At 31.7% G+C, this 24,909-nt stretch overlaps 3 protein-coding genes across 6 annotated transcripts in view; 1 reads left to right on the top strand and 2 right to left on the bottom strand.

Annotated features, from left to right (window-relative positions):
- Window positions 1–215: 215 nt before the first annotated feature.
- Window positions 216–8,864, bottom strand: LOC111424310 (Chitinase 2). Of its 3 annotated transcripts, none has more exons than XM_023057814.2 (7): window positions 8,779–8,858; window positions 8,591–8,677; window positions 1,646–1,810; window positions 1,391–1,586; window positions 1,037–1,340; window positions 775–975; window positions 216–723 (listed from the first exon to the last, which is right to left on the bottom strand). In XM_023057814.2, exons 1-7 carry the CDS (start codon window positions 8,816–8,818, stop codon window positions 298–300), a joined length of 1,419 nt encoding a protein of 472 aa, XP_022913582.2. In that variant the 5' UTR covers window positions 8,819–8,858; the 3' UTR covers window positions 216–297. The 3 variants fall into 3 exon arrangements, with proteins under 3 accessions (XP_022913582.2, XP_022913588.2, XP_022913596.2); XM_023057820.2 differs by lacking the exon at window positions 8,779–8,858 and adding an exon at window positions 8,734–8,778; XM_023057828.2 differs by lacking the exon at window positions 8,591–8,677 and having other exon boundaries at window positions 8,779–8,864.
- Window positions 8,865–8,936: 72 nt separating this feature from the next.
- The window catches only part of LOC111424333 (probable chitinase 2), a 76,220-nt gene continuing 60,247 nt past the window's right edge, over window positions 8,937–24,909 (bottom strand). Inside the window, exon 8 of the mRNA XM_023057840.2 lies at window positions 8,937–9,014. The gene's annotated coding sequence lies outside the window, so the exon portion shown is untranslated. The remainder of the gene's footprint in view (window positions 9,015–24,909) is intronic.
- Window positions 19,850–23,759, top strand: LOC139430793 (uncharacterized). Of its 2 annotated transcripts, XM_071198089.1 has the most exons (3): window positions 19,850–20,075; window positions 20,326–23,198; window positions 23,275–23,759. In XM_071198089.1, exons 2-3 carry the CDS (start codon window positions 22,034–22,036, stop codon window positions 23,361–23,363), a joined length of 1,254 nt encoding a protein of 417 aa, XP_071054190.1. In that variant the 5' UTR covers window positions 19,850–20,075; window positions 20,326–22,033; the 3' UTR covers window positions 23,364–23,759. The 2 variants fall into 2 exon arrangements, with proteins under 2 accessions (XP_071054190.1, XP_071054189.1); XM_071198088.1 differs by having other exon boundaries at window positions 20,326–23,759.

Raw genomic sequence — 24,909 nt, 5'->3', positions numbered from 1 at the left:
TTCTTTGAAATTACTACCATAATTAACTCCTCGTTTTTTATCTCTTTTTCCTTTATTTGCATATAAGATTTGCAGCTCTTTGGTGTATTTTTCCCAGGTTTTCCTTTGTATAGACTTGATTATAAAGAGGTAATGTCGTCAAACCTGTGGGAAAATTCTTGATAATTACTGAAACATATGGAATAAAACAACTTGGTAAAAAAATAAAAAAGAAGTATTATAAATAATAATGTTTATTTCTATTCCAATAAATTCTTTCAAAATGATAATAATAAAATGATAATCACAAAAAAAGATTTAAAACATAAATTTGTTAAAAATAACAGCGTTAATAATAGTGAGTCCAACTGTTAATAAAGACGCCCCTAAAGTTCTAGATGAAGAGCTTTTCTCTTTTCTATCGTCGGGGATTTCGTTTTCTTTGCTCCTTTTAATATCTTCAAGTGATATTTCGATGACTTTATTAATAGTTCTTAATAAAGGATAATTTTCAAACATTTCACCTTCCATGGACGAACAATCACCCCTAAAATCATCAGTATCCATTGACCAAACCATACAACCTCCAAGATTTTTCTCCATCGCAAATTTAACTTTTTCCGAAATCGATCTAGGATTATCATAAACTATCACTTTATCACCGCCAATCGCAAAAGGTGTCCTTGAAACATCATCCCAATGTATTGTCCAAAAATCTGAGTTATTTTTTAATTCTAAGCAAATCTAAAAAAAAATAATTAAAAAGATAAAATTGGGGAAAAGAAGTTAATTTACTTCATTGTATCCCATAAAACCATTTTCCCTTGTGAATGGTCCCGGAAATCCAGCCGCTTCTGATTCAACTCCTAGTCTTGGTTTTTCTTTAGTGAAAACGTTTTCTTCCTTAGTTGTAAAAGTTCGGCCATAAAGTGGTAAACCCAAAACTAATTTACTGGGTTCTGCTCCTAATTGTAACATATAATTGATGGTGTATTCCTGAAATAATTTATATGGATAAAATATATTTAATTGTAAGCAAAAAATTTTTTTTACTTACAATTGTTAAAGCATCTTGTCCTTTTAACGGAGCATTCGGCCCTGTTTTTTTATCCCAATCACCGTGATAATCATAACACATCATGTGTATAAAATCTAAATAAACACTAAGCCCAGCGACGTCATAAGCAATATCTATAGTATCTTTCCCTGCTCCTAAAGCAGCTGTTAAAAGATAATTGTTTTTAGTAAAAGCAGCTCGAAGTTCTTTGACGAGTAGAAGAAAATTTGCTTTATCGTGAGGTGCCCCGCCGCGTTTTCCTGGAAATTCCCAATCAAGATCTAATCCATCAAAATTATGTTTTCTAAAAGAAAAATAATAAATAAAAAATATTTAGATTAATTTATGTATTACTTGATAAATTCTAAGACACTTCGGACGAATCTACTTCTCCTTTGTGGATCTGAAGCCATTATGGAGTAATTTGTTGAGCCTTGGGTCCATCCTCCAATGGCGATTGAAACTTTTAAATGTGGATATCGATCTTTTAATCGTACGAAACGATTGAATCCGCCTTTTCCATAATTTTCTGTGAGATCTTGATAAGGATCTAAAAGAGAACCCATTTAATTCAAAATCCTTAAAATAATTAAGATTTGGTTTACTTACCTAATGATTTAATGCTATCGGTCTCTATGTTTAATCCAGCAAATGAGTAAATTAGATGAGTGCATAATGTGGGATCGATGTGTTCGACGTCGAATAAACCTGATCCCGGTCTATAAACGGCCCACGTTCCGACGTAACAAACTACGACTTTACCATGAGTGGGTCCTGAAAGAAATATTGTTGGAAAGTTATCCAATTAGAGTATTGTTAAAAAAAGTTTTGATAAAAGTGAGTAGGTCGACTTAACATTGATTAAAAATAAATAGGGAGTCCTATGAGGAAACGAAGATATGAAAAAAATTTTGGACTTTGATTTCGAAGGCTTAATCAAAAAAGGATGTGCTATAATTAAAAAAAGAATATTTACAGATTAAAAAATTGCTGGGATTTTAATTCCTTGTTGTATTTAACATAATTATAAGATTTTATTATCAATTCTTTCATGATGCATAACAAAGTTTGAAAAATAATTAATAATTACACTGATCGACAAGGTTTCTGCCACATGGATTCTGTGCTAATTATTACTTTACTACATTTATGTCATTTATGATTTTAACGTATTTTCTGCTAATACCACTGTACGTATAGTCGAATTGTATCAAGTTTTCATTTAAAACAGTGTTAAATTGTGAGTTTAGTTTCTCAACATGCGAAGGAAGTGTGTCAATCACCCTAACAGTTTTCGTTACGTTATCATGATTATTTTGGCTTCTCTGTGGCTCATCAAGATAAGGATTAAACACCTGATGTATACTGTACGGCATGCGTAAAGAATCTTGCAGGTTGGCCAAAGGAACGCGAAAACCCATGATTTGGGCGAGTTATCTGATTGCTACTTTTGCCAGACTAATATAAATGGGATAAATATGGCGTCAAAATATACTGTGAAATATGCAAATCTACGTTCTGCAACACTCCCTCATAGTGCTAATTTACCTATAATTGCAGTGCCATCGATTTACCTTCATGTAGTGTAATTGTAGATAACTCAAGCAGATCTTAACAATTTGGTTGGCAACTTAAAATTGTCAAAAAAGCAGTCTGAACTATTAGGATCTAGATTGAATGAATGGAATTTGCGTCATCCAGATACTAAGGTGTTCGTTTTAGTAACCGTGATGAAGAACTAAAAATTTGAACCACAAGATTGGCGATTCTTTATAGACTTATCAAAAACTAGTTTAAAAGCTGAATGAAGATCCTTCTGTAGCACAAACTTCCGATATGAAAGAAACTTACGAAAACATGAAATTGGTGCTGGAAAAAATTCAGTTTAGTACATCTTCATTTAAACTATGTGGTGACTTAAAAGTCAGTGCGTTACTTCTAGGATTGCAACTGAGTTTTGCAAAGTATTTTTGTTTTTTATGTTGGTGGGACAGCAGAGATCGATACAATCACAACCGCAAGAAAGACTGGCTCTTATCGAGCCCACCAGATTACTTTTACCACCTTTAAACCGTTCAGGTTTTTTGTACTTGAAAGAAAAGTTTCGTAAACTTAGTAACGCAAAAATAAAGGAGGGAATTTTCATCACACCTCAGACTACAAATATCTAATAGAAGAACTACTTTCGACGTATCAAGCATTGAGTTGTACTATGTCACTCAAAATACATTTTGTACACTCCCATCTCGACTTCATTCAAAAGAACCTAGAAACAGTTAGCGATAAATATCTAGAAAAGTTTCTTCAGGATATTTCCAGCATGGAAAAACGATACTAGCGTAAATGGAGTACTCGTGTAAATGTTGTCAGATTTTTGTTGGATGCTTGAAAGACTTTTGCAGAAAAGATTATTAAGTTTAAATTAAATTTTTAAGTTTAATTGTAAATAAAGTCTCAGTCAAGTTTTTGTCACAAATAAATATGGGTGAAAAGATGGTCTTGTGAAAAATTAAAAGTTAATTTTTATCGATCAGCGTTTATACGTGTGTCCCAGGATAGATGTTACAAGAGGTATAATGACTTAAAAATTTTTGAAATTTATTTTAATGCTAAGGAATTAAGTCCTGCTTGGTGTGAAGAGAATTTTAAGAATATTTTCATATTTTAAAAACAAAGGCGGCCTTGACAATGAATCGAAAACTATTTTTAGTTTAGGTAAAGTAATCTTTTTGTTCATGATACGGAAAAATTTTATTCAGAAAAGTTGTTCAAAATGAGAAATTATGTTCCTATACAAAATTTCAGAAGGATCTATCTACTTTGGTTGAACCATCACATTTTAGTTTAAATAACATAAATATTCTATAGTAATTGAAATGTGAACTAAAACTGAGGGATAATATAATTTATCTACGACTGCTTGGATAAGTCATCATTACCGCACTCATTTGAGGTGATTTGAGTTACGTAATGAAGTTCATTACCGCACTGGTTTCATTACGTAACGCATTTTTAGCCTAATCAGAACAGACTTAATTTATTGAAACGAGCAACAATACAAAAGAAAAAGAGCTATCTACTTACAGAGAAACAATACTATTTATTATAAACATTAATTGTTATGTTTTTACATTTCGAAACACTTATTCCAGATGAGTAAACATGTTGAAACTGACAATTCAAAATTGTCAACAATCATTTCAAAATATTTTTATAAATGTCAAATAGACTTTTTTAAAGAAATAGTTACTATTTAATTACTAAAAAATAGTAATTTTTAGCAGTCGTAGATAAAATGCTGTATATCACACGTGGGCTGGAGCATAATTACAGTACTCGTGTGATTACACGACTCGGTCTACGACCTCGTCTAGCCCACTTGTAATATAAATAACTATTATTTGTCAATATTTGCGACTACTTAAGTCATTTTTTTTTTCAATGGCATTTTTCATTGTTTTTTTTTTTCTTCATTCTGACCTAATCTAAAATATGGTGGTTTAATCAATGTAGGTAGATCTTTCTGAAATTTTGCATAGTGCCATAATTTCTCATTCTGAACAACTTTTCTTAATGATATTTTGCTGTATCATGAAAAAAAAGCTTACTTTACCTGAACTCAAAATAGTTTTCGTTTCACTATCAAGACCAAGTTGATTTTCAAAATATGAAAATATACCTAAAATTCTCTCCACGCCAAGCAGGGCTTAATTACTTAGCCTTAAAATAAAATTCAAAAATTTTTAAGTCATTATACCTCTTGTAACATCTATCCTGGGACACACTGTATATTATGTGTAAATCACTATGCTATATCAGAATAAAATAAGGAAAAATAAGACCATACAATATCGACATCGTAATAGCAATAGAAAATGCGAAATTGACATGCCAAGTAACATACAAATATTGAATAACGTTGAATGGCTTTAATGCGATCTAGAGTCGCATACATGAGGTTTTATACAAATCCATGACAAAGCTTACGGTTGTCAAATTCAAAATAAAGAATTTTTATACACTTAATGTTCATGAAGTTCCCAATAATTCTGATAACAAGCTCCAAGTTTCGGTAGGAATTTTTCACTACACATTAAATGAAATGGTAATATAATAATTTGGCATCTAAGATAATACTAAGATCTTTGTTTATTTATACATTCGATAGTACTAGTATTAAAGATGTTATGAAAGTTAAGGGAATAAGGTTTCCCCATTTCATTTTCCTCATAGTTTGGGCAAAGTTTGTTAATACGTTTAGGTCGTCTGATTTCATTAGGAGTTAACACATTTTTTAGTTTAGACCGCAAGCGGCTTACAATAAGAACTGTACGATGTAATTTCATTACTTCGAGGTCGCTTACGCCGATGTACTGCTTTTATTGCCATATCAAGCAAAAACTTGTCTATACATCAGCAATGAAGCCTTAATGAGGCAGTCATACATTATCAACAAAATTTATTAAATTAAAAACGTATTGTAGTTCAACATACCTACTTAGCTGGGCCTACAAAGTCAGAACACAAAGAAATCTATCAAGAACATTTGCAAGCTACGAAGATCTACGACAGAGAGATGGGCTGTCATGTCTGCTCTTTAACATTGCCCTGGGAAAGGTAATATGAGATGCAGGACGTTGAACATTGGGACAATATTTAACAAGTCAACGCAGAACTTGGAATTTGTCGGTGACATAAATATTACACGGAGAACAGAAAACGAGGTGGAAGAGGCTTTTATAAGATTGGATAACGTAGCGGAGAAGACGGGTTTAAAGATAGATTTTACAAAGACCAAGTATATGGTAGCAAAAGCTGGCGGTGGAAACATCTCAGCATATACGGAATTTATTAACGAGCAAATGTTGAGATGAATTGGCCATGTAGACAGAATGGACATAAAAAGTATCACAAGAATTATCTTTAATCGCCATGGACCTGTGGGCAGAAGATTGGTTAGGAGGGCGAAGAGACGATTTGTAGAGGACGACCTAAGAAGGCTGAAGATCTAGCGACAGGCATGGAATGGACAAGTCTAGAACGAACTGTGAAGTTTACAACGTTAGAAGAACAGGCTAAGGTTCACAACGAGATGTAGAGCCTGATGATGTAGATAAGCCTTGTATTATTCATTAATTCATTTCAAGAACAATATCGACAAAAAATGTGTTTTTGATAAAGAAGTGCTCAAAGATTTCTAACGTCCTCGCAATAAGTATCTTTTAACACAGCATCACTTGATTTCTGAAATTTAAATTGAACAAGTTGAACTTTGTTAGACAATGATGGAATAGTTGACGAGTTAAACATTATTATATGGATATTAATTAATTAAAAATGTAGATTTTGAAGTGATGAGTTTACCATTGTATTATAATGTTTACAGCGCAGGTAGATAAAGATTATAATCTGTTAGGGTTTTTCCAAAAATAATATTACATTGTAATATCGGTAATATTCATAAAAAATGAATAAAAGATATATATAATTATGTATACATATATCTAGTATAAAATTGTTATATACCTATAATTATATACATATAAAATTGTTTAACATATTTTAATCCTGGTTTTAAGTGGTGGCATTAAATGAAAAACATCAAAAGATACATCAACTAATAATACAATTTTTGCATTTTTTTTTTAAATTGCATAATAATAACAAAGAGAGTGATCTCCACTCGACCTTCTAACATTTTTATAGGACTGAAAAATAGATTTTTGGAAAAATACTTTTAAAAAGGGCACTAAATTCGAAATAATTGATGATCTTTCTCTATTTTAAGTAAAATACTTCCGATTTCACGATTTGAATGAAATTTTTTATCTATACGTTTTTCATAGATATAAAGGTTTATAAAAAATTGTAATAAATTATTTTACTAAGTACTACTTTATATGAAATAAAGGGCTATAGGTTCAGGTAAAGTACTACTTCCGGTTATGTTAATTTATTTAAATTATGATCAACAGATTTAATTTAATAGCCGAATATCAAATTTCATCGAAGTAGATAATTCCGTTCATTTTTCATTTAAGATTTTCGACTTTGCCATTGAATATGGAAAACCGGTGATTCAATTATTGACCGGCCTGTATCTTATACAGGCCTCTGATACAAAAAATGACGTTCTTAATTTTTAAAATGTTAACGTGGTTATAATTAAACTTTTATATTTTATTTTAATTTGTAACTTTAAAGAATGTAAACTTAATATTTGATATTTAAATCTATTAAAAAACTAGTCTGAAGATGGCTATTAGCCGAAACTAGTAAGACTCATGTTTAAAGACCTGTTTAAAAGTATAAAAAAACATTTTATACTATATCTTCTAAATATTAACAAAAACTGGATTAAAATGGATTTCGAATATAATACTTTACAAAGTTTTGAAAGGTTTATCTTTAAAAACAAAAAAGTTATTTGTTGTTGATCCGCAAACGGACTAAATTTTCTATAAATTGGCTCTCATCTCCTATAATTATCATAAAAATATTATTGTTGTCTTAGAATGCAATAGATATTTGTATGACAAGATATCGATGTTCTATATTTAACAGTTGAGAGTTAAAAGCAGACACCGCCTCAAGCGAGGAGGAATAACAATTAGGTTGTCTATCAATATTATTGATAACTTATACTTGATTGTACTCACAGTGTATCATTCTCTTTTGCGGAATATTGACGGCGTTTTACACATTATGTAAACGGTGCAAGGTTATTAAGTCTGCAATATCAACACGACCTAATGCATGTTGTATGTTAATAGTGAAATGTTTCGTTTATTGTCATTTTTTTTTTATTTCAGAGATTTTTTTTTGGAACATTTGGCGTTCTCAATTTGCACATCTGAAATGTCCATTTTGTATCCTCGTTAATATCAAATTGTACTTTGATTATTTCATCAAATTCTATTTAATTCTAAGACCAATATTACTCCCTAAGTTGCATATATTTTGAAACAAGGTTTTTGGCTAACTATTTTGCAAAAAACCGTTTAATTTTATTGCCATAAAGTTTCCATCACCTAATATGGCAAGCCTCATTAATTATTGGGCTATGGAACATAAATTCAAATGAGTCATTAACTGCTCAAAATGTTTAATAAGTGGTTAACGGTATAATTGTTTAATTTAAAAACTTGGAACAAAGATCTTATCATTTCTTTTTAATTTTTTAAGGTGTGTTATGACTCATCTAGAGTACAACCAAGACACCACCTTTAGACAATAACAAGTATCTATCGATTAAAAATCAATTGTTATTCATTTCAAACATTCCCGACAAATCTATTAAAAAATACTCTTGTATTTCTAGTAGATTTCCATTTACATTGACGTCATTCAGGTTGGAATAAAAAAATTATTTAAAATAAAAAAACTTGACCTATATTATAAAATATAAATTTACGAAATCACCTTAATCATTAAAAATTAAAACACAATTAACACATTGTCTAAAAAATATATTTTATACAAGATTCCAGTTAAGGCAAAAGAAATCTTTTAACATAAAAATACCAAGACTAACAGAAAAGAGAAGACACTGACCTGTAGCAGCATGACAGACGCACAGCCAAAAAGAAAAGAGTACTAAAACTTTAAACGTCTCCATTTTTTTATTAAGATTTTTAAGTCCTAATCAAAAAAAAATTAAATTATATATTAAATATCACACTTATAACTTTACTAACAGACACTTTCTATGACAAAGAGGACAACACTCGGTAAAGACTTACCGTTACCACTGGTAGACTTCTGCAACGCTTCGTCCGCCATCAGTTTCGGTTCCAACAATGAGGAAGGTTGAACAAGGAAGGCCGTATTGCGATTTGCGTTGACTCGAAGGAGAAGGAAATTATTTTCGCGCCCACCTTTCACTTTGAACAAGACTCAGAGGTAAAACCATTGGTTGTAGTGTAGAGTGGTAATGTTAAGGTCAAATGGTCTTTCTCAGAATTCTTACTTCTTCATACTAAATTCATTAAATGTAACATAACATAGTATTAAAATAAGAAATATTTAAATTAGTTGGAAAAATGTAAAGTTAAATTAAAGAAGTTGAAGAAATTTATTTTTGAAAGTGGCATTTAGATAATTTAATAATAATATTGATGTAATTTAATGGTTTAAGTTGATTTATATATAAAACATATATAAGCTTTACCCTCAAATAGAAATAACAAGAATGCTTATACATATTTAGATGTATTTAGATGTACAGGGTGTTAATTAATTATCATACCCGACGTCATCATTGCAAGTATGCAACCAATATTACAGTATTGGTATTGCAATACGCGATTTGCGTATTTGGTTGTATACTTGCAATGATGATGTCTGGCACGGTAATTAATTAACACATTGTAGATTTATGTACACTGTTCCAAGAAAGATTTCTTGGAAGATCTAAAAATTCTCGTTGAATATAGATAGCAATAATTTAAGTTAGATTAAAAGTAAATAACTATAGTAACTGTAATAATTGTTATAGAAGGTATGATTAAAAAGTCGATATAAAAGTTAATCAGAAGAAAACGAAATTGCATTAAAAACGGATTTATAGACAACCATATTAATATGTAGTCATGTAGTAAGTTGCATACTTATACTATTAAGTTTTTCACGAAATAGATCATAAATTGTTCGAGGCAATTTAGAAATCACTTAATAGGAACTCATTTACGATGAAGTCAATAATATTAAGCTTAAATTTAATACCGATTGAATTTGTGCAAAGAACACAGAGCTAATGAAGAAGCAAATAACATTGTCATAATCAAAGTAAATAACGTACCTTCAACTGATTGCGTTTTCTACTGCATATTTCTGGATTTATGTTTTTAAATCAGATATTGCAATGGAAAAAGAATTGGTGAAATTGCATTTGAAAAAAAGTTGTCCTATTTTGTTTCGACAATAATAAAAGACAAACTGCGAATAATAGAAGTTGCCAAAAGCCACAGCGGATATGAAATCTACAATTCCAAGTAAGAAACGAAAAGAAACCATTTAGATAGTGATCACATAGCAAAAACTTTTTCTCTTAATTATCGATTTAAATGAAATCACAGAGTCTTGAGAATTTAAAAATGCAAAATGAAGATAAATGAAGCTTACGTTTAATGCCAAGCGAGGTCAGCGATATCATTTAAAGACAGAATTATGCTTCTTCTTGGAATTCTATTGGAATCTTTCTGGCGTTGGTATCCTGCTATTTGAAGAATTGACAACATCAACAATACAACATATATTAATGACAGAAGAATGTAAGTAACACTGAATCTGTAGAAGACGAAACCTACTTCTATAATAAGCGTGTATGCTCCTGACATGAGTAAGCCCAAAGAGGAGATCGACATGTTTTATCAGAACCATCGAAACAATACTTGACAATGTTCCACAAACGAAGAGGTGATTGTACTGAGAGATTTGAATTGGATACTGCTGTATTAGTAGAATTAAAAAGTTGATTTAATGAAGAAGTCATAAAAGAATGCGGAAAACATCTAATACAGCTATGTGCAATTAACGAATTAAGAAACAACAACATGTATATCCCTCATAAACCACATTACAAATTTACCTTTAAAAAAAATGACGCCAAAAATCGCCAACAGGAATATACAAATAAAATTTTAGATTTCAGAGTACTGATATCAACAATTGCTGCAACCAATCACCTTGTAATGTCAAAAGTACCAAGAAAAATATAATATATAGGAAAACAGCTGGTAGAAAAAATGAGCAAGATCATTATAGAATCGCTCACAGACCCATCCACAAAGACTCAAGAAGATACATGCAAATCCGATTCAACACAATGACAATATAGATATAACTTTGCACAAATTAGAATGTAATATTGTAAAGGTGACCGAGGAAGCCATAGCAGAAGATGCACAAACGCAGGCTGTAGATCAAATACAAAACCAAAAGGAAATTTGGGCAAAAACTATGTGAAATGATTTAATCCTTTGTGTCCCGACGGTACTTTAAAGTACCGGTAGATTTAAACACTCATTTTAAATCATTTTAAAGAGAAAGCTTTGAGCTTTAATTTAGGAAAGTCTCATTCCTTAATTTCAATAAACACGGCTTCCAGGAATTTTTATATTAGCATCTTTTTGACACTTTTAGGTTATACGAAAATGTAAGTTTTATTTCAACATTTTTTTTCTCAATATTTTTCCAATCCAACCCTTCAATTATTATGCGTTATTTTAAAGAGAAAGCTTTGAGCTTTACCTTAGAATAAATCTCATTCCTTAATTTCGATAAATACGGCTTCCAGGAATTTTTAAATTAGCTTCGTTTTTGACACTTTTAGGTTATACGAAAATGTAAGTTTTGTTTCAACATTCTTTTTCTTAATATTTTTCCAATTCAACCGATCAATTATTATACATCATTTTAAAGAGAAAGCTTTGAGCTTTAATTTAAAATTAAGTCTCATTCCTTAATTTCAATAAATACGGCTTTCAGGAATTTTTAAATTAGCATCTTTTGTAACACTTTTAGGTTATACGAAAATGTAAGTTTTGTTTCAACATTCTTTTTCTTAATATTTTTCCAATTCAACCCATCAATTATTATACATCATTTTAAAGAGAAAGCTTTAAGCTTTAATTTAAAATTAAGTCTCATTCCTTAATTTCAATAAATACGGCTTTCAGGAATTTTTAAATTAGCATCTTTTTTAACACTTTTAGGTTATACGAAAATGTAAGTTTTGTTTCAACATTCTTTTTCTTAATATTTTTCCGATCCAACCCAACGATTATTATAGATCATTTTAAAAAGAGATCATTGAGCTTTAATTTAAAATAAGTCTCATTCCTTAATTACAATAAACACGGCTTCTAGAAATTTTTAAATTAGCATCTTTTTTGACACTTTTAGGTTATACGAAAATGTAACTTTTATTTCAATATTTTTTCTCTCAATATTTTACCCATCCAACCCAACAATTATTATACATCATTTTAAAGAGAAAGCTTTGAGCTTTAATTTAGAATAAGTTCCATTCCTTAATTTCAATAAATACGGCTTCCAGGAATTTCTAAATTAGCATCTTTTTTGACACTTTTAGGTTATACGAAAATGTAAGTTTAATTTCAACATTTTTTTTCTCCACATTTTTGTGATTCAACATAACCATTATTATGCATCATTTTAAAAAGAAAGCATTGAGCTTTAATTTAGAATAAGTCTAATTCCTTAATTTCAATAAATACGGCTTCCAGGAATTTTTAAATTAGCATCTTTTTTGACATTTTTAGCTTATACGAAAATGTTAATTTTAACTCAATACTCTTTTCCTCAATATTTTTCTAATTCAACCCAACGATTATTATACAGTGATTTAAGCAGAAAGCTTTAAGCTTCAATTTAAAATAAGTTTCATTTTTTAATTTCAATAAACACGGCTTCCAGGAATTTTTGAATTAGCATCTTTTTTGGCACTTAGATTATGCGAAAATGTTAGATTTTGTTCAATATGTTTTTTCTCAATATTCTATCAGATTTTCGTCGTTCTGTAGCTACAGGTCTGATAAATAAATATTCAAATTTACTGCGTCCACGAAAATGTCGTAGCGCAAATTCAAAAGAAAGAGGAAGTTGTGAAAACTGTTCTGCCAAAGCTAGTCTCCACTCAAAATGTACTGCGGGCAATGTTTATTTATGTCGTAATTAAAAGATATGTTTTTCTGAATATAATGTGATTTAGCAAAAGCAAGTGGTACTTATTTTCTAACGTAATAAAATAGTATATTGTTTTATATGGAAGAGAAGCAGTGTTTTTTATGGCGTGGTCTGTCGTTTAGCGACGAACGCAGTGAGTCGCTAATGACAGATGAGCCGTTAAAATTGTGGCGTGTTCGACAGTTTGCCGGACGAACGAAGTGAGTCCGGCAATGACGGACCAGCCACAAACGAAACTGCTTCTCTTCCGAATAAAACATAGTATTTTTTCTTCAAACGTCATTTCCAATACGGCGCTAAAGTGACATGTGCTTCAGCGCTATGGCGCTAAAGTGAAATTTACTTTAGCGCCATAACGCTGAAGTACTTTTTTGCTATGTTGATCTTAGCAACCGTCGTTATGCAACAATGACTTACTTCTACCGCGAGTAAACACGACAACAAAGTTGTCATTTAATGACGTTTGAAGAAAAAATGTATTATTTTTATTGAGCATTAAACACTGACATTTTCAGGGAATAAATCAGTCCCATCATACATCGAAGTTGATACTTAAATGGCACCTGAATGTGCAATTTTAAAATTTCTCTCTGTATCTCTGCTATTAAGTTTTGATGATCATCGATAATTAGGCTTCTTTGGCAAATGTAATTTTTTCTCTAAAACGTTGTATTTGATTAGTAACGACACTTTTCCATATTCCAGTCTATAATCGCATTCAAAATAGCTTGCGCATGTTCGCTTCTTATATCCTGTACGAAATAACTATCCGAACACGTTCTTCTTTCGATTTCGGGCATCTGAAGCAATATTTTTCCAGCGCATGTATCCTCGATCAGCGTTAGTTAGCTTTGTAACTGTCCATAAGATGGCTTAATCTTTTATTTTCTTCTTTATTTGCCAACCTTTTGTCTAGGTGTCTAGTTAAGTGGGGGTCGGTTGACCTAGCTCCTTCTGGAATACCAAAAACGTTCTATCTTCAAACAAACCTATCGCTGTTGTTGACTCTCTGCTGTCGACTCTGTTCAAATTGTGGAACGTGGAACAATTCGGCTTGGTATATTTGACCGTGAATCTCCAAATGTCTCTGGTTGTTAATAGCTTTTTATTTTGCGACCCTCTACAATGTGAACATTATAAATATTCCAGAATCTTAGGTAAAAGCGAATTCTACGCATTTTGACCATTTTGATACATTGCGGTCATTTGTGTTATAATTTCGAATGTTATAATTTTATATTACAAATGTCCTTTATTTCAAAAGTTTTTATATTACAAATATCCTTTATAATGGTCCAGGAGATATTCAAATGTAAACATTTGAAAACGCATTGGCCTCCCCCTCCCTTATTATGACAGATATGAGAAATATTGCAAAACAAAAGCGATGCGGTATTATCCAAGCTACTAAATGATGTTATCAAAGTTATAGCTCATCGTCTAACTTTTTGAGATAGCGGGAATTTTATGTTTCTCTATGGCAGTTACGCCCCCTAGCGGTCGAATTACGAACTTCAAAATAATTTCCAGCTATTTCTCTTGCCCACTTTGCTTATTAGGATCTTTTTCTTTTTCTTTTTTATTTTGTCAAACGGGCAGTATTTTTTTATTTTAGTGTAAAGTGATCAATTATCTATCAATTAGTTTCTTACAAAACTTTGATCAAAGCAATAGTTTTTAAGAAAAACACGTTTGTAAAAAAGTTGTTAATCCAATCCAAAAACTGTTGCTTTAATCAAAGTTTTGCAAGAACTTGATAAAATTAGCAATGGCGTAGATAGAACTTCTAAAAAAGGGCATTTTATTGCAGATAATGTTTAATTTTAAAGAAACTTTGACCCGCTATATCTCGTTAAGGAGACATTTGCGACCCCATGTATATTAAGACTATTCATCTTAATTTTGCAAGTATTATCTACTCTAGAAATCTGTCAGCGGTTTTTTGAATCACCCTGTATGTAGGTATGTATATAATTATATACACACATACATGTATATATTATATATATATGTTAGATCTTTAGAAAGTTAATCATGGCCAATCGTAAAGACAAGTTTTTTTTTTAATAATCCTGACGATATCAGGGAGATAGAAAAAATATTATGGGAAGAAGAAAGTGTTAGCGAAAAAGAAGATTTTGGAGATGAAAGCGATACGGATACACCTGACGCGGTAGAACTGTGGAGGAGAGTTCTGATACGGAACAAGAAGATTCTGAAGACGAAGTTGGTTGTTTGCCAATACAAAGTAATCAGTATTTTTTGGGAAAGGACAAAAAAACGAAATGGAGTCTCAATTAACCAGCAAAAAGAATTCGAACAAAGAAGCATAATCTGCTTAGAGAGATTACAGGAGTAGTGGGCGCAGCAAGATCGGCACGTACTCCTTTAGAATGTTGGAGCTGTTTAGTAACTGTGGATATATATGTATCCACAATATAACAAGATAAATTAATATTTTATTAAATAATAATATGAACTACATTCTAAGGACTGATAGAATCGATTGATTATTTGAATGATAATAATTTTATATAGTAACGTTCTTTTTGTTTTGTACATGTCGTGTGCACAGCATGCTACAGCCACTTCCCCTCCTATAAAGATTAATAAAAAGAGGAATAATATGGTGGTTAAAGAAAAAAAAATTCATATTTAAAAATTGAAAGTAACTTTTTTTTGAATTTTTATATTATGAGAATTGATTACCTCGCTGTGGTGACATGTTGAATTTTCTTTTAAAAGAAATGCTGGTTTAAGGTTGTTGATGTTAACAGCTACTTCCTTGTTATTTTTGAAAATTACAAAATATTTCGGAAATGTTTTTATCACTTTAAATGGGCCTTCATATCTTGGTGTTAAAGAGGGTTGAATCCCATTAATTTTGACAAAAACAAATTTTGAAATGAATAAATCTTTATGAATAAATGGTTTTTGGTTAGAATGAAAAACTGTGTTTACTGGTTTCAAACAAGAGAATGTTTCTCGTAAACTAGATAGCAAAGGATCAGATTCCAAAGGGTGTTGAATATTAACAAAAAATTCTCCTGGAAGCCTAAGTGGTTGACCGTATACAAGTTCGGCAGATGAACAACCTAGGTCTTCCTTAAGAGATGATCTGAGGCCTAGGAGAACCAAGGGAAGATCATTGTTCCACCTCGTAGTGTTACCTCTGGCAGTTATGGCTGTTTTTAAAGAACGGTGAAACCTTTCTAAAATTCCGTTGCTTTGGGGATGGAAGGTGGATGTATGAATTTGACGTGTTCCTAGAAGGGTGTGAAATTTTGAAAAGAGTTTTGATTCGAATTGTCGTCCCTGATCATGGGTTATAGTGCTAGGAATGCCAAATCGGCTGAAATAATGCCGAAACAAAGTATCCGCAATAGAAGAAGAACCAATATCTTTGAGAAGAAAAGCTTCTGGCCAACGCGTGAAACGATCTATTACGGTGAGCACATATGTGCAGTCAAGGGACGGAGTGAGAGGACCGACCAAATCAATGTGGATATGATCGAATCTTAATTTTGGTATCGGAATTTTACTAATAGGTGATTTTGTGTACTTTTGAACTTTTGTTTGTTGACATGCAAACAGGTTTTTGTCCATAAGTGAATGTGTTTTGTCATGTGAGGCCAAAAGAATCGTGTTTTGATGATGTGTGTAGTAGCGCGAATACCAGGATGTGTTAAGTTGTGAAATTTGTTGAAAATTGTTTAACGAAATTTTTGTGGTATGTATGTTCGAGGATTGTTTGTTGAAATGTCGCACCAAAGCTTTACATCTGAATGTGATGTTGTTTGTTGCGTTAGGTTATATTTAGTAGTTTGTGTCTTTGAGTATTGTTTGTTTAGTAAATGTGTTAATTCTGTATCGTTAAATTGCGCGTTTTTTAAGGTTTATGTGTCAGGGTACTGTGAATTTAGAGAATCAATATTTGTTCTGGACTGTATCCGCTACAATGTTTGATTCTCCTGTAATGTACCTGATGTCTGATGTGAATTGTGTTATGTAAGTAAGATATCGTGTCTGACGTAGAGTTTTTTCTGTGTTAGAAAAAATTGTGTTGATTAGAGGTTTGTGGTCAGTGTAAACTACAAATTGATGTCCATGTAAAAAATGTTTAAAGATTTTGATACTAGTGTAAATTGATAACAATTCTCTATCAAAAGTTGAATAATTTATTTGGCTTGAAGATAATTTTTGAGAAAAAAATGCTAAAGGTTGTGTTTTATTGTCTATAGTCTGTGATAAAACTGCTCCTATACCTTTATTTGAGGCGTCTGTCGTCAGTGAAAGAGTTGCTTGTGGTGTTGGGTGTGCAAGAATGACGGATTTTGATAAAAGTTCTTTGGCTGTAGTGAAAGAAATGTCGTGATGGTGTGTCCAAGAAGTGATTGATTTAAGTTTTTGTGAATAAAGTGTTTTTGATAAATGATGTAAAGGAGCTAAAATGTTTGAGATGTTTGGTAAAAATCTATGATAAAAATTTATCATTCCTAAGAATCGCTGTAATTGTTTTAGTGTGGTTGGTTTTGGAAATTCAGTTATGGCATTAACCTTAGATTGCGAAGGGCGAACGCCTTCGGCAGAAATTTGATGACTTAGGAAATTTAAATCTGTAACTCCAAAAACACATTTTGTTGGTTGTATATTAATATTACAAGAGCTTAACCTCTCAAACAATTGTTGTAAATGAACATAATGTTCTTCTTCATTGCGACTGGCTACTAGAATATCATCTAGATATACGAATAGGAAATCTAAGCCAGATAGAACTTCGTTTATGAACCTTTGAAAGGTTTGTGCCGCATTACGTAAACCGAAAGGCATTCTCGTGAATTCGAACAGACCAAACGGTGTAGTGATAGCCGTTTTAGGAATATCGTCTTCTTCTACAGGAATTTGGTGATAAGCTCGTACCAGATCTAATTTTGAAAAAATTTTGCAATTGTGTAAATGTAAGTTAAAATGTTGAATGTGCGGAAGAGGATAACGATCTGGAACTGTGATGTTGTTGAGTTGTCGGTAGTCTCCACATGGTCTCCAATCGTTGGAATCTTTCTTAGGAACCATGTGAAGAGGCGACGCTGTAGAAGAAGAAGAGGGTCGGCAGATTCCTAATGCCACCATTTGTTCGAATTCTTTCATTGCGATGTTGTGTTTGTGCACGTCTAAACGTCGGGGACGACAAAACGGTAAGTGTGAGTTGGTAACAATTCTGTGTCGAGTGTTATGTCCAACTGGTTTTGTAAAGTCCGGTGTAGATGTTAATTTTGGAAAATTTTTTAAGAGTGTTGTATATTTGGTTTCAAAAGAAAAAAATTTTGGGAGTTGGAATAGTATTTTTGACAATGGAACCAATTGAAAACAAACTGGTTTTCGAATCTACCAATCGCTTCTTTTTTATATCCACCAAGATACCAAATGCATGAAGGAAATCCGCACCAATGATTAGTTTACTAACATTAGCTATAGTAAATACGAATGGGAAATTCCTTCTTAGATTTAATGAAATTGTAAGCAGTTTTTTACCGTATGTAGTAAATTGTAGTACCATTAGCGGCAGAAAGGTTTGAGTTGGTATTTCGGATATAATTTGTGAGGTAGAACCGAAATGTCAGCTCCAGTGTCAATTAAAAAATTTAGGTTATTTTGATTGTCAAAAATGAAAAGTCGCGAACTGACAGAATTTACCGTAAGTTGAGGTTGACTTTTTGTCAAAATTTTGAATTTGGAAAAATTTTGTTTTTCTTTTGAAACCTTTATTAGTTTTTTGATGTCGATGGAAAATTTTTGTTTTTGTCGGTGAAGGAATTATAAAATTTGCAATATGTTCATAAATTCCATCGTTCATTGTATCGTTCATACAGTAACAAATGATATTTTGAAAACAATTGTGAAATCGAAATTCCAATGCAATAGAGACGCCAAAATTGTCGATTTGGTTGAATTGAAAGCCTTCATTGGTCTCTTGTTCTTAGCTTGTGTTTTCAAGGCGAATAAACAAAGTTTAGAAGATTTGTGGGATTCTGAAGATGGTGTTGAAAAATTTAGACTGGTGATGAGCATAAAAAGATTCAAATTTATCAAATGCCAAAATGTTTAAGATACGACGATAAAAGTACTCTGGAAGAAAGATTGTTCACAACTGCCAAAAATGCTACAGTCTGGGAGAAAATGTTACTGTGGATGAGAAGTTAGAAGTATTCAGGGGTAGGTGTGGTTTCAAACAGTACATAGCAAATAAGCCGAACAAGTACGGAATTAAAATTTATGCTTTGGTAGATGCTCAAACATTTTATTTGTATAACCTTGAAATTTATGCTGGCTTGCGTCCTGATGGCCCATACCGTGTATCTAATAAACCAACTGATGTCGTTCTTAGATTAGTTCAGCCTATTTTTAATACAGGTAGAAATATTACTGCTGACAACTGGTTCAGTAGTTTCGACCTTATCGACAAATTAAAAAATAAAAAGTTGTCTTATGTTGGAAGTTTAAAAAAAAAATAAACGCGAAATTCCACCACAATTTGTTACCACAAAAGGAGTACCATACTGTAGTAGTATGTTTGCGTTCAATAATAACTGTACGTTAGTATCGTTTATACCAAAGAAAGAGACATGTGTACTTCTTGCTTCATCGCTTCATGAAGACAATTCAATGGATGCCGCCACAGAAACGTTTTCAATCTACCGATGGTAACGAGGAAAATACTCAAAACAGAGAACAACATAATGGTGGTGCTGTTGTTACGTTCCGAAATTTTTATGTTATGTGTGGGTGACTTGTTTATCTGTTATAGGTTGTGAGTTGCATACATTCGGAAATTTATTATTTTTATTTGTATTTACTTTGTTTACATTTTGTTTATTATTAACATTTGTTATTTTTTTTTTTTTTATCTTTTTCAGCAACAGATTCTGAGTATCCCTGTTGTTAATCCCTTTCAATTCCTATCATACTACAAATTCTTCCTTTGCTTTTGAGAGGGTGTCGTAAGTACATGATCTTGCGCAGACGTAATTTTTTTTTTTGATATTTCCTAATTTTTGGGTATAAAAGACGGTTCCAGTTTCTTCTCGGTCTCTCTCTGTTCTTGCTATATTACCAGAATTTACGTGTTTTCGAGTGTTTAAGAAAGTTTGATTGGTTCGCCATTTTTGGTTTGTTGGTGAAAAATTTTTCTAATCCATTTTTGTGGGATTCATCACTCGAAATAAAATTTTGGAAAAGTGTCTTTCTTTTACCAAATTGTACGGAGATTCCGGATTTCAACGTATTTCTTTAAAGTTTCTTCTGTCTTCTGGTTAAACCTCGAACATCAGAGGTAAGCATTTTCGTAAGGTCTTTATTAAATATTTTTGGCTTTTTCTTCCACCCTTTTATATTTTTTTTTTCCTCTTTCATTTTTTTTAACAAACAATCTACTCACTACTTTTCAAAAAAAAAAAAAAAAAGAAACTAACTACTTTAAAAAAAAATCGTTCTAACTACTTAAACAGAAAAACTATGCTACTAACAGAAAAATTCTTAAATCTAATATTTCCACGTTTCATTTGTTTTATTTCTATATCCAGGTTTTATTGAGGGGAGCAACCTTTGGCATCTCTTTCGGAACATTTTTTTTTAATAATCTGGAACCAGTGTCCTTGGATAATTTTCTTTACGTCCTAAGGATTATAACTATCTTTTTTTTTGGAGAGAAACAAAGAATAAACCTTACCTTTCCTGAATCACCAGAATTTGTTGCTGAAGATATTTTTTTTTGTTTGGACCGGTGATCAAGACTTGGAGTAAAGGTCAGATAGAACAACATACTATTATTTTGGTTACTGAAGAATTTATCTATAACATATTTTTTTTTGTATTTGATTTTCCTTAAGAAAATCCTTGATTTTTTTCTGAAAGAAGATTTCATCTGAACTTCAATTTTTTTTTATATATATCATTTGAATTGATTATTGTGAATTCTTGTTTGGCGAGTGATTTTTTTTTTATTCTATTTTTGGCGTTAATTTTTTTTTTTTTTATTTTTAATTCTCGATTTCACGTTGAGCTCAACCATACGGAGTCAGACGCGTGTTAATTTTTAATTTCCATCTTTCTTGATATATTTTTTTTTTATTTTATTTGAGTAATTCCTTTTAGTTTTGAAAAACTCGCAAACATCAATATAATTTTCGTTTTCTTTGTTGATTTAACCTAGAAGTTCACTGATTTATAATTTTGTTATTGATTTTTTTTTCTTTATTTTACTTACCTATATATTTTTTTTTTTCTTCGGAATTTTTTTTTTTAATAAATATTGTGTGTAACTCAAAATCTATTTTGTTGAGCGTTTATGTTTTGTTGTGTTATATGTTTATATCACCATATTCCATCATACCACGTCACAGTTCGTGTTGTACGCGGGATTAACTGTGTGGCGCCATATAAATACCCCTCCCTTCTTCACTGACAAGGGAAGTGTCACAACTGTGTCTCACCGATTTCGATGCAATTTGGTACAGTCATAGAATGGGCCAAAATAAGGTTCGTACATTTTTTTATACGTGCGGTAAAAGCCCCTGGGGCGAGTTATAGGGGTTGAAAGTTTGGAGAAAAAGTACGTTTTCACTTATATTTTAAAAATGAAAAGTGCTATCAAAATTTGGTAAATTGTAACTGATATTCATTTTAAAAGAGCTTTCTTTTGATGTATCACACATATACCAGAGGGTTAAGAAGGGCGAACTACCCCTATTTTTTTGGAATTATTTAAAAACCACCCTATCGATTTTGGCGGCATTAAGTATACTTCCAGCACGTTCAAAAATATTAGTTAAGGGTTTTTTCCCATTCGCTCTAGATCATCCCCAGCGAAGTTACGGGGGTTAACATGTAACCACTTTTCGTAAGAATGATGTGATAAAATTGTCAGGTATTTTGAAAATACTTTAACAAAACCGTAAATTAGTCGCACAATAAAATGTTTAATGTAAAATAAGGCATAATACACCATTTAGGGGTGGTTGGGGTTAACCACCCCCTTAAAAATTAATTCTATCCCGGGCATTACTTGTTGATTACGGCGAAATTTGGTACTGTGTTTGTTTTATATAGTTTATTAGTTTATTTTTATTCTACATAATGTTGCCAAAAATACACCTACCAAAAAAATTTTGGCACAATATTTGTTTTTTTAGTGCCGCTTGCTAAAGGTCATTTCTCAAAATAGTTTTTTCTAGTATAAAAGAACGTGTGCCCAGTGGGTAGATTTTAGTTTCAGAGCAACTGACAGAAGCAATGGTTACAATAAACCCAATAAACGTTTTAAATTTGCTAATGACAGTTTTTACTGTTATGAATATTCCCCAGACTCCTGTAAATGAAGCAGAAGTTAGTTTAAAAGAAAATATACAGCGTATTTTAATGGAAAGTATGGAAGACTACAATATGCAAATTGAAGACGAAACTGTATTAATTTTCGATTCATCCAATGGCATCAATGACGGTCAGCAAATTATTGAAGACCAGGATACAACTGACAGGTTTGTAGAAGATACTGATGCTCATTGTCCATTGAAGGATGACATCGACTACGAGTACAAATTAGAGGCGGTAAATTACTGGACAAGTGGGAAGAAAGGTTATTTGAAACTAGAAACCGTAAAAAACAAATACCGAAAAGTAACGTCAAAGACCCAATTGCACAGATGGTCTAAATATATTGAAGAAAGAGGGACATACAAAGAAAAATTAGCAGAAATTACCGAATTTGTAATTAATCAAGCGAGAGCCGCCGTAGATAATAAATTGCCACTACATGATATTGATATACGCAGATGGGCTATACAAGCTAGAAATGAAAAGAATTTATCTCCTCAACTGTTCAAAGCATCTCATAGCTGGGTGCAACGTTTTAAGAAAGCAAATCGGTTAGTAAGCCGAAAAATAACAAAATTTCTATCCCAAAAACAAATTGGAAATGTTGATCGAGTAAAAACTTTAGCAAAAGATTTCGTTAAAGAGGCAAAGCTACAAATCCAAATATATGGACCTGAAAACACCTACAATTCGGATCAGAGCGGTTTTAACTTGGAATTCCATTCGGGAAGAACATTAAGCGATTTAGGAGTTAAAACCGTAGAAAGTGTGGTCCAGTCGGTGTCATCTACAACGCACAGTTACACAATTCAACCCGTAATATCTGCTGATGGGAAACTTCTTTCTCCACTTTTTATTGTTTTAAAAGAACCCTCTGGCAGCTTTGGACCGAGGGTAGCAAATACAATGTTTAAAGCAGACAATATATACGTTTTGGCATCAAAATCTGGAAAGTTAACTTCAGAACACATGAAAAATTGGCTCCAAAATGTATATTTTCCAAATACTGGTTCTAAATCATTATTATTATTAGATTCTTGGAGTGGCCATTGTCCTGAAGTTATTAGTGAAATAACTCCATCAGGTACTAATTTTAAACATTTATCTATACCTGCAGGGACAACAGGTCAAATACAGCCCCTAGATGTATTTGGTTTCAGAATATGGAAAAATTTTATTAGAAGATTCTCTGATCAGATTATTCTTTACCAGTATGATGTCAATTTACATCAGAGGGATAACATATTAAAATTGCAATCGTTGACGCATAACCAGTTGGCTTCCCCTCGGTTTATAAATGTTTTTAAATACGCATGGTTTGCAAGTGGCTATATAGAGGAGAGACCAGACCATTTTGAAAATCCCGTGGAAGTTTGCTTTTCGAGTGAGAAGCCAACGTGTGATATCTGTGGGGATATAGCGGTCATAACATGTGCATGGTGTAAAAAATCCTTATGTTTAAAACATTTTTTCCACGACTTTCATTTTTGCCAACACTACGTAGAATAAAAATAAATTTAATATTGAAAATTAATATAATACATAAAAAACGTCAATTAGTAATGTAGAATAAACTTCTTTGGTATATTGAACTATTTTTTTTGTCAGTTGCTTTTTAACTCATAAATAAATAAAATATCTTATTTATCTAGTAGTTTTATATTTATTATTTAAAGAAAATGAGGGTAGTTTACCTCGTGGAACATCGATAGATAGATTTTTAAAAAACAATACCACAGTTACGATGGCAGTTTTCATCTTCGAGGTATAAACAAAAAACTACCCCTAATTTGTAACCCTTATAACCATTTTCAAAAATTTTTACTTCAAATATAAAACAAACACAGTACCAAATTTCGCCGTAATCGACAAATAACGCCCGGGATAGAATTAATTTTTAAGGGGGTGGATAACCCCAACAACCCCTATATGGTGTATTATGCCTTATTTTACACTAAACATTTTATTGTGCGACTAATTTACGGTTTTGTTTAAAGTATTTTCAAAATACCTGACAATTTTATCACATCATTCTTACGAAAAGTGCTTACATGTTAACCCCCGTAACTTCGCTGGGGTTGATCTAGGGCGAATGGGAAAAAAACCCTTAACTAATATTTTTGAACGCACTAGAAGTATACTTAATGCCGCCAAAATCGATAGGGTGGTTTTTAAATAATTCCAAAAAAATAGGGGTAGTTCGCCCTTTTTAACCCTCTGCTATATGTGTGACACATCAAAAGAAAGCTCTTTTAAAATGAATATCAGTTACAATTTACCAAATTTTGATAGCACTTTTCGTTTTCAAAATATAAGTGAAAACGTACTTTTTCTCCAAACTTTCAACCCCTATAACTCGCCCCAGGGGCTTTTACCGCACGTATAAAAAAATGTGCGAACCTTATTTTGGTCCATTCTATGACTGTACCAAATTGCATCGAAATCGGTGAGACACAGTTGTGACACTTCCCTTGTGAGCCGGTCGAGGACTCGCGTACATCAGGGTGGTAAAACTAGTTTTGTCCTTGTCGAAAAATTTGTTATCGTTCTTTATTTTGTTAAATTTAAAAAAAAAAAATCGGTTTAGTAAAGTTTGGCGTCACACTGTCAAAAGGAAAAGATGTGAGGACTGTAATTTTCCAGCGAGTAAATGACGATTGACAAAATACGATTGCAAAAATTGTCATAAATTAATATGTTTATCACATATTCAGACATTTTGTCATAGTTGTGCTCAAAGCTTATTACTGTACAGCCAGCAAATATTTCAAGCATCATCAAATGAGTGATAAACG

Source organism: Onthophagus taurus, chromosome 7 (assembly GCF_036711975.1).
Source record: "Onthophagus taurus isolate NC chromosome 7, IU_Otau_3.0, whole genome shotgun sequence".
Classification (NCBI taxonomy): domain Eukaryota; kingdom Metazoa; phylum Arthropoda; class Insecta; order Coleoptera; family Scarabaeidae; genus Onthophagus; species Onthophagus taurus.
This window is presented reverse-complemented; position numbering and strand designations above follow the sequence as displayed.